Here is a 10757-nt window from a genome sequence, read left to right on the forward strand (position 1 = left end):
TTGAACACACGAGTTACTACCAACAAAAGAATCATTTAAAATATTTTTGATCAGCTGGATAAAAGAAAATAGTGTATTATTGTTTGATATAAATGTTATAGAACAGTAAATAAATGCTTCTAACAAAGTTAATTATATTCGATTAGCTATTATTTAATAACTACATCATTTTATTTTCAGTTTATTAAAAATTTTTTTTAATTACGAGTATAGAAAGTGTACCATTATTCGCAATCGCGTATGCTGTCTATATTAATGGCACGCCATCTTATTGGTGCCCTGTTGCAACTTTTATGGCATATGCGCTCTCCCAGTCACAGACTCACAGTACCTGAACAAAACAATTCTCACGTTCGACGTTTTCTTCGCAATTTTCTCAAAATTTTACGTGTTGATCCTATCCTTTTTTTGAAATAATAGATTCTTTATAATCTCCAATACATGTATCAATTCGATGTGTGGGCCCATAGCTTTTTATTGTGGTATAGTAGTCAATTGAATTTTAGGTTTTGTAAAGTTACGTGTTAAAATGACATATTTTCACGAGCGATGTTCTCGAAAATGAATGTGTTGACCTACTTATTTTTTATTTATTTTTTTCATAAAAGAATCTAGCATAATTTATCTACATAATCTCTAAATTTCAGAGCTAGCCAGCATTTTATCCAAGAACGCCCAAGCCTCCTTAATGTCATTTCCTATACTTTTAAATCTTAAAATGAAACCCTAATAGGAAATTCTCTTTTTATCCTTAAATTAAAAGACTTTGTTGTTAATATAATTAAACTTTCTTTAAAATGACGGTTTCAGTAGACACTTATATTATTTATTTTAAAGTCAAAAAACACTCTTCTGAATTATATATTAAGCTCTCATTTATTCTATCTTGAATCTTCATCAAATGCCGATTTATACTATAAAACATAATGCTGTTAAGTTTTCAACAGATTATTTACAATGATTTCGTACATCAGAAGTAGAAATGAAATGATATCTTTTTTGATAAAATTTTATCTAACAAGCTCAAGAAACTTCGCGATATCAAAATTAAAATTTTGGTTGAAAAGTCTCAGTCCAAATGCATTCCTGAAACAATTATCAAGTGAAAATGAAAAAAGTAGGAATGCTAATGTTTTTTCACCTGATTTTCCATCTTGTCAGGTGTTTTGCTGTAAAAATAAACTTTTATAGGTTTTCTTACAAATTTTTCTATAAATAGATTACGTACCACTCCACACTCTCTGAAAATATGAATTAACCTTAAGGTTTAGAGAAAAAATTTCCAAAATCCGGTAAAATCAAATGTTCATACTTGTGCAGCAACCGGTGTCTTATGAAAGCAGCTTTGGACTTGCAATTGTCTGTGTTGAAAATTGTAAGCGAAAAAGTCAATTTCCACTAATTCAAAACTTTCTTTTTCTTTTTTAAGTCTTCAGGAATATTTGGGTTGGTAGTCAAAAAATACGTATGGTTGTAATGAGGAGGACCAGCAGTTATTTGACAAAAAAAGGTTAAGTAAAAGACAATTTTATAAAATTTTCTCTGCCAGAATAAAAGAAAAAGGTTATAAGTTTACTGCAAGTGAATGTCAGTATGTTAAAATGGACAACCTTGAAAAAAATAAAATGGAGTGAAGGGTCAGAACGCAAAGTCAAAAAGTAATAAAAAAACTTGTGCATTTTATGAGGTAATGTTGATTGTTAGTTCAATATTGTATAAGAAATCAGTAAACATCTACATCATAGATGTTTTTGGAGCAATTAGACGAGTTTTTTTTTAAATTCGTGTATTAGGCCATTGTCTGTGGCTTGATCAAAGTTGCCTTATCAAATTCCTGAAAAAGAAAACTTATCTTTGGACGCCTTGAAAAAACAGTATTAGGAAAATAAAATCGTTGAACGACAGCTACAAATAGAAGAAACGATTAAATACAAAGAAAAAAGCTCGAGGCTCTTGATAGATTATTAAAAGCACTGTTTCAGAAAAAAGTCTAAAATGTACTATTCAATTTTAAATACTTATTTTACAGCTATGTCTACATTTTGGGGCTCTATTTAATATGTAAATGTATGTAAATACTATTGTAACAATATCATCAATGAAATTACAGATTCGTGGTATCCTATAACGGCAAATTGTAACATATATAATTTTATACGCAAACATTGTTCAAATTGCTGTTAAAATAGCTATAAGTTTAATTCGTTGTTATTATGTTATGCAAAAATCATATTGTAGTGAGTGGAAGAAAATATTAAAAAATAAAACATTACTGTAACATTAAGTATGATTGATAAAAATAATGAATATTTTATTGAAATTACTATTTATTGTAACTAATACCTATCACAAAGTGTATTAAAATGTTTCGCTTATTTTTAGATAAATAAATCATTCCACAGTGTTAATCATCGGTAATTGAAAATGGCCGAAACAGTTTTAATTTTCTACCGACAAACAACGTTTTATTATATTCAAATAATGATTATCATAATAATTTCGAAAAATTATTTTAATTTTAAAAAATAAGTAACCACTTTGTAAACACATGGTAAAAACTATTATGAAAAAAATTTTGACTTCGAACTGATACGTCTAATTTTTTTAAAATCAACCCTCAAGAAATTTGGATGCATGACTTTTTTCATAAATACATCTCCGATGGAGAAATTTTTAGCTTCTATATGATCTATTACGTTTGGATACACAAAAATAACATTTTTGTAATGTGTTTTGAAAAGAAGGAACACATTTTCAACCAATACAAAGCTTTTTCTATTAGAGAATAGAAGTAAAAATATGTGGATACTATTTTACGACTTACAAAGAAATGTAAATAAATAGCAAAAAAAGTTATTAAACCTTTACAAAATATGAATAAGAAAAAAATTTTTTTTTTAAACTCGGTAAAATGTTAGATACCACATTAAAAGTAATTTAATTTTCAATATTTTTAAAATACATTTTCTAATATTTCTTTGTATTTATACAGATAACATAAGTACATATTAACTACTTATTTTAAAATTTTTCTCTTGGTATAACATAATCACTTTATAGTATTCAAAATTATTACCTTTGTATTTCAAAGGACATCCATTCATAATGAAATTTGCACAGTTTAATCGGTGCGAATAAGTTGCGTAGCGTTATATATAAACAATAACGAACATTTCCTAACACTTAGTCTCATTTCTAATAACGTAGGTAACAATCATATGTACACTTTTGATAACAAAATAATTTGACATCTCAATTAGGTAATATAGCACAAATAGAATGTACCTCAATAAAAAGGTACTCAATTTAAAAAATCGTAAACCAACACATCGGCATAATAAACGAAGGAAAAAATCCTCCAGCAGTTACCATCGATCGTAAAAGGAACAAAGACAAATAATATAATAATTACATAGTGTAGGAATTTAAATGGTATCAGGTATATTGCATGAATTATCCAGCGTGACAGTGCAAGATTATTCTAGGATTCATCAGGGTTCAATTTGAAGGTCAATGTTTTGCCAAGTTCCGTCGTTAATTGTTTGACGTTGACGTTCATATTTTCAGCGTCACCATTAATGCTCTTGTCCTCTTCTGTCATCGTTTTCTCGTCATTTTTCACGATATCAGCCTTTGGCTCATCATTGACTTTAGACTCATCAGCTGTGGTTTCGTTCGTCTGTAATTAAATGTGTTTTTACGATCATTGTATCACCTCTGATCTAAAGTTGATAAAATATTCATACATAGTCGGGGAAGATCACAAGTATATCGAAAAACTTGACTATCTGTAATATTCGGAGATTTCGTGAATTTTAAATAAGAATACAAAAGTTTATTTTTGTAATATTAGTGATTGAGTTGAATAGAGAGAAAATAAAGTGTTCCAAAAGTTACATCTGAGCGTTCATGTGGGATAGAGATATTTTTTCACTTAATGCATCCAGGAAAAAGAAAAAAAAATTCGTGAATGTAGAATAGATCAGAAAATATACACTACTAGTGTGCATTTTCTAGTTTTTAAATTTATTTTAACAGTAAACTTAGAATGAATGCTTTATACTTTACTTTAAGACTTTGGAATAAAACAATCGCATTGCTATCTTTGATAACAAAATGCTTTTAATAATTTTTTCTTAACCATGTAAATTTTAACTTGAAAATTACACCGAAATTTTTGAGGAATAATCTATGAATAACATAAGTAATGCATTTATAACCAAGATACCATACATCAAGTTAAGTTGTATTTTATGATAAGACAAAAAAAAAAAAAATTACAACTATTCCACACTTGACTCATTTCCTGCTCACGAAGTTTTTTATCTCATGAAACCATTTTCAACACAAATGATTGTCGTGATGATTATTCTCCAACAGACCTATTTTACTAATTTTTAGTTCCCACCATATTTTCAATTCAATTCAAATTTTATCTATGGAAATATTCGACGAGATTGAAATGTTTACCATATCCTTTCTGTACCTAGACAATGTAGCATGCGCAAGTACTTGTACATATCGTATACTTACGAAGGAATCGTGCCTTTTCTTCAAGTTTGATCTCTTCAGGGTCGCAACAAGTTCGGTCTGCAATTGATTCAAAATTGGCCCATCCGTACAGTCCGTTTCCTCCAATATGATAATATCGCTCGCTTTCGAGCTTGATCGCGATAATCGTGACTGGGGTGGCAAAAAACTCATGCGCGTGGGTGTCCTGCATTCGCCCTCATAGGCAGCGATCGTCAAGGCGACCTTGCCCGAGTGCCTTAACTGATCATGTTCCAGTGAATATGACCTACATATACGCAAGTATTTACAATTTGTGACCTCGTATGTATATGTTTCTGTTGAGTTGATTGACAATCATTTTTTTAAATGAAATGAAAAAAGTGCAATTTTCACAAAGTTACTCAGAAAGTTGCAGAGGTTGAAATTCCATATGAGCGTCACTGACAATTAATGGCATCCATTATAACATTCAGCGTGACGTATTTTTAAAATTTTAGGACGTGACGATATGAATGGTGTCACCCAGTCATGAAAACAAAAATGGCACTTTTCTACCTACTACATTACAACCAACCTTGTGTAGAGTTTGGGTGGATGGGCTGGTTTTTCGAGCATCTCCAGGTGCTCTGGTACAGCGGGGCACCCATTGCCATTGTGCACCGAGGGTGGACAGGCTGGTTTATCGATCTCGTCGGGACTCGTGACTCGGCTACCATTTTGAAAGGTCAGCTTGTGCGACGACTGCTGCTGCAGACTCTTGAACGGAGGTGCGTTGGTAATGTCGAGGGACACTGGCCGGTCTTTTAGGGTCAGTCTGCGAGGTTTGTAGTTCGTTGGGCTCGGGGGCACGCTGTTGGGCACCGAAAAATGCTCGGCTGGGGTTATTTTGTTGATCTTCTTTTTCTCCTCCTGTCGAAAGAGAAAAAGTTACACTTTTACTTTTACATGTGCATTTTGTAAAGTGCTGGGGCAATGTTTAGATGTGTTAGGTTATGTTTGATAGTAAATAAGCTTGAACCAACTTTGTAGGATCCTATGGAGAAGAGAATTGGCTTTGTTGGTCCGTTCGCCTCACCCATTTTCAATTATTTTTTCTTGTTCCTGATTTATCACCGTCTGGTGGAATTTTTTTTTAACCTCTGCGCTTTCTTGGCGTTGGAGAGCGAGATGTCTTTTATCATTCAGCCAAGCTGTCGGGTAATAATAATTATAAGGTATTACCGTTCGTGTGAACCGTTTCTTTCTTTATTTTTTCTTCCTGAAACAGGTGTATTGAAGTACATGTTTTTTTTACATAGTTTTCTTTTTTGTCACGATCTTAAATGTCAACACATCATTCGTCAAGAATGTGCAAAGAGCTATTTTTGTATTTTTCGAAATTTTAATTAATACTACAACGCGTTATACGTGCATCTCTTTTGGTACAATTTACTTTCAAAAACAATATTAGTAAGACGTTGTAAACAAAATTGGACCAAAACTTTCGCGTTACTTGTTCGAGGTCCCAGAAGCATACACGTGACGTATTTCTTTGTAATCACAAGTATAATTTGATAAAATGAATTGCACTACATCGGGAGGGAAAAAAAAGTAAAACATTGTGTGGATTTAATAAATGTGACAGAAATGTTGAATAAGCCACACTACCATCCTGAGCATGAATTATCTTATCTTACTTGTAACTCAAATTGAGACATTTTTGAGTTAACATTGAGTTAATATCTTTTGACGATGTATGGTAGAATTAATTTTGCGGCCCAGAACATTCTGACAAGCTTAAAAAAAATAGAGTAGTAGTTTTAATACATGGTAACAAATTTACATAGAATTGAACAAGTAGAAATATCAGCAAGAGCCCCACAAAAAATGGCAAAAATGGCCAGAACACGTTTTTCGCGTCTATAAAAAAACCACAAAATCGCACATCAAAAAGTGTGTTGTGAAAAATATGTGCTATTTGAAGTCGAACAAAATGAGCCACGTTGAGCTCAACTTTGTTCAGCCTTTTATTCGTAAATGGTAGAAAACTGCCATTTTGACTCATTTTTTTGAAACTCAATAACTAGCGTTCTACACAATATTTAGAGCTGGAATTTGATCACAAAGCAGATATTATAGTCCTTAAAATACACACAAAATTTCAGCTTGATCCATCTCAAACTTTTGCGAACCGTAGCAAAAACCAAGAAAAGGTCCTCTCGAAAAATGACCATAAAAAAATTATTAGTGAACATAGTTACATTTTTCGTACCAATTTCGTTTCGTCTATATTTACTCTACAACTACCTAAAACGCCATTCATTTTTACTAATTAAAAGCACCTTAAATATCGATTGCCAAAAACGGCTTTTTTCTCTCCGGTCAGGGGAATCGGTGGCTTGGAGAGCCAACGCTGGAAGCCATGCCCACTTCCCGCACGCATGTTTAGATTGAGCGCGTTCAAAATAAAAAGTGCTTTTTTTGCAATCAATTTTTAAGATACTTCTTATGGGTAAAAATAAATGGCGTTGCAGGTAGTTGTAGAGTAAGTATAGACGAAGCAAAATACGTTAAAAAACGGTACCTATGTTGGCTTACAACTTTTTTATGGCTATTTTTCGAGAGGACCTTTTCTCGGTTTTGCTACGGTTCTCGAAAGTTTCAAAGCGATCAAGCTGAAATTTTGTGTGTATTTTAAGGATTTTAATATCTGCCTTGTGATTTTTTAGCTTTAAATATTGTATAGAACGCGATTTATAGAGTATTGAAAAAATTACTCAAAATGGCAGTTTTTTGCCATCAACGAATAAACGGCGGCTAATTTACGCCCAACGTGGCTCATTTTGTTTGACTTGAAATTGCACATCATTTTCTCCAAACACTTTTTCATGTGCTATTCTGTGGCTTACTCCTAGACGCGAAAAACATGTTTTGGCCATTTTCGCCATTTTTTAAGGCTCTTGCTGATATTTCTACTTGTTAAAATATGTGTCAATTTGTTTCTATGCATCAAAACTACTACCCTGTTTTTTCGAGCTAATCAGAATTTTCAGGATATTGATTTGATTTTTAGCTAACTCTACCGTAGTGAGAGTAAAAAAAAAATGTTTATTTTTATTAGCGTATGAATTTTTTCAAATGCTGCTTCCGCGCTTTATTTTTTTAATTTCACATCACAGCTTTTTTTTCCATATAATTTTAGTAAATTAATATAATGTACGACAGTATTTCATGTTTGAAACACAGTTATTACCGCCTATAAACACCGTACGTAACGAAAATGGGCGACGTATGATGTTTATAATCCAGAAAAAAAAAGAAACGTATAACAAATATCGTACCAATTGTACTTCACATGAAATAACTTTAAGGAAAAACGTCGCACGTGGAAATTTTCAGTGTCAGTTACTGTTTAAAAAGGTTTTATTCATAATGTACTTTTTTATAACTACGTAACTCATGCATACGTTTTTACATTATTTTTCAAGACATACAACGTTTTCAAAAAAGGTTATCTATCAGTGATACTTGTACAGAATTAACTATTGATTAATCCACCTATTGAATATAATTATTTTTTAATCTCATGGCCTTATTGTGGTCAATTTTATAAGGATCCATAATCTCAATTTCGACATGCTTATGAAATTTCATACTGAAGACGGGAGCATACAGCCTTTCTATGTTGATTATTTCTTTGAAATTTATTAATTGTGTTGGGACTCATTGTTGTTGAGTTACATTTGCTTTTTGACACATAATTTTCATTTGTAGTAGAATCTTTATTTTACCACTTCATACCATAACAGTACGTTTTTCCTGCAGAAATAGTGCAGTGTGTATATCAAAGTAGAAAAAAAAACCAGTACAAACCACAAAATACTAAGGAAGTAAAAAATAGTTTTTAAAGATTTCTTTAAATATTTAAAAAAATAAATATATGTATTTGTTCAATTAAATTTTGGTTAAATACCGTATTTCAGAGGATGATAAAAAATTCTCAGAAAAAGCATGCATCGCATTTTCGGAAAAAAATGTTTTTGAGATTCTACAAAATAATCGTGCCCCAGAATGTACTTTACATCAAAACAAAAATTTTAACTGAACGCAAAAGAAAAGGTTGGTCTCGAGTGTATTGTAAGAAGTGTCCACGATGCGTCAAGTTTGACGAGTGGAAAAGGAACTGCGAGCAGAGTATAGTCCTGGGAAAAGGAAGCCTCGGATGCTCTCACACAAGCGCGTGGATTTTGCACCAAATACAATGGTTTGCGAGAAAGAGAGCGGAAGAGCAAGAGAGAACGCCTGTGTGGTGTATTATACACTGCTCCTCTTGTTTGTTACTGAGCGTATGTGTGTGTGTGTGTGCGAATGCGAGGATGTTGCACGTTACGTAAGGCCTATTAATTTCTTGGCCGTATGTCACTCTCTCGCTGTAAGCTTCGTACAATGCGCATATGCCGATGACGTGAGCAAGGTGTCGCAGTTTTTGTCGTATTTAAAAAAAAAAATTATTCTTATTTTCAGCCAAACAGGGTTATTGGGTTTATTTGTAGATTTTTACTCGTGTGGTTGCGTTTTATCCATGGTGCAATCCAAGGGTTACGAGACACGTGCATTAATTAGGAAGAAATCACTTCACACACGATTTTTTTTTGCGGAGCCAATCGAAACTTTAATTGTACGTCGTTCCCACTTGAATAACTTTTTTAACAAAGAGCAAAAACCGTGCAAGCGCGCGTACGTGTGTATTCCTTATCTCGTATATATTAATAAGGAATTTCGAGATAAAAACTTGATACGCTCTTGCATCACGCGCGTGAGTGCGGTACATGCATAGTGGAAGTAAAATTGTACGAAAAATCACTTCTGCCGTCGAGTTTGCTAAATTAATAATATTGTCTTCCAAGGAACACAACGCGGAAACGAAAAATCGTGTGACATCATCGGTCGTGTATTATTTTTATGGAGCGTGTGTATAAATAACAAATTCCTGTAGTATAATACAGGAAAGTGGGTAACCGAGCACGTACACGTTATCACGAAAGGCTCGAAGAACCGAGCGTCGAGATAAAGTGGAAAAGGCATTTAAACGACCCAGGCTACGGTGTCGTCACACACGGTGCCGCTGTTGTCGAAACAGTTTTACACGATAACGAGCACAATACGCACACGCCCAGCGATTACATAGTCACATTGACATCTCCCGCAGATAAGGGCACATTAATGCGACTTTTCTCTCTCTCTTTCTGTAGATATACGCGGCCAAGTGGTTTGTTTGTCAGTCGTGGAAGAGGAAAAACCAATTGACCAGCAGTTTCATGAAAAAAAAAATAATAATAACAATACAGATATTGTTCGCCAAGGATATCGTAATTACGTGAGCGTGCAAAAATAGCGCTGTTCTAACAAAATGAATAATAGTATGTGCAGAGAGAGAGAGAGGGAAAGAGAAAAAAAGGAACAATTCGTCATCGGGTATTTATCAAAAGTTTGTAACCTTCAGATGGTGACGTATGTCTACATACAGTGTCGAACGTGCCGAATGATCTTCCGCTTCTTACCTTGATGCGAACCGGCACGTGAGCAGCACACGCAGTGCGTATTACACGTACACTCGACCACTTCACTTTTAGTGTATTGGGCCAAGAAGGAACAAAAAAACAAATTAAACTTCAACACTCGCGACTGCACACCATATTCACACGCGAGGGGGGGATGGATTGTAGTCCTCAGCCAAAAAAACGAGAATGAAAGTGAAAATCGGAAGGAAAAACCGGTGTACCGAGCGTCGTCCGCGACGGCCCGTCGTTATCTGAGGCGAGCGCGCAGGTGGTCTCGTCGCGCTCATGAGTTCGCCGCGGCCAGGTGTAAGAATAATAATCATAATGATGATAATCACCGGGGCACCGATAACGAGTGAATGATCGCGATACGCGTCCCGTTGTAGGAGGTGATTTTTAACTCCCGCTTTTTCTCGCTTTTAATTTTTGTACAACGGTGTTGTTGGGTGTTTTTTTTTTCCGAGTGGTGTGATGTAATTGTGATGTAATGAGAGCGGTACGTTTTACGGGGCGTCATCGGACTGTTATGTGTACACAAAGATGAGCTTGAATGTTTTCCAAATGAATATGTATTTCTCTTACTGTTTTACCGACGATGTTTGTTTTTTTTATTTCATTTTTTTAAATTTTTTTTTAGCGCTTTGAAATTTGATAAAATCGTGTGTGTTTGGATTCTTAGGATGAGCTGTGAAGTGCTCATCTCTA

General features: G+C 33.7%; 1 protein-coding gene across 1 annotated transcript; it reads right to left on the bottom strand.

Annotated features, from left to right (window-relative positions):
- Window positions 1-2285: 2285 nt before the first annotated feature.
- On the bottom strand, window positions 2286-10292 carry LOC106646051 (uncharacterized). The gene is made up of 5 exons (XM_014362075.3): window positions 10053-10292; window positions 5535-5702; window positions 5087-5421; window positions 4534-4798; window positions 2286-3679 (listed from the first exon to the last, which is right to left on the bottom strand). The coding sequence occupies exons 2-5, from the start codon at window positions 5589-5591 to the stop codon at window positions 3482-3484; spliced, it is 855 nt and encodes a 284-aa protein (XP_014217561.2). The 5' UTR covers window positions 5592-5702; window positions 10053-10292; the 3' UTR covers window positions 2286-3481.
- Between the last annotated feature and the right edge of the window lie 465 nt (window positions 10293-10757).

The sequence above is a fragment of the Copidosoma floridanum genome, unplaced genomic scaffold, assembly GCF_036245765.1.
Source record: "Copidosoma floridanum isolate Cflo_tuat_1 unplaced genomic scaffold, Cflo_Japanese_pri ptg000004l, whole genome shotgun sequence".
Taxonomy (NCBI): domain Eukaryota; kingdom Metazoa; phylum Arthropoda; class Insecta; order Hymenoptera; family Encyrtidae; genus Copidosoma; species Copidosoma floridanum.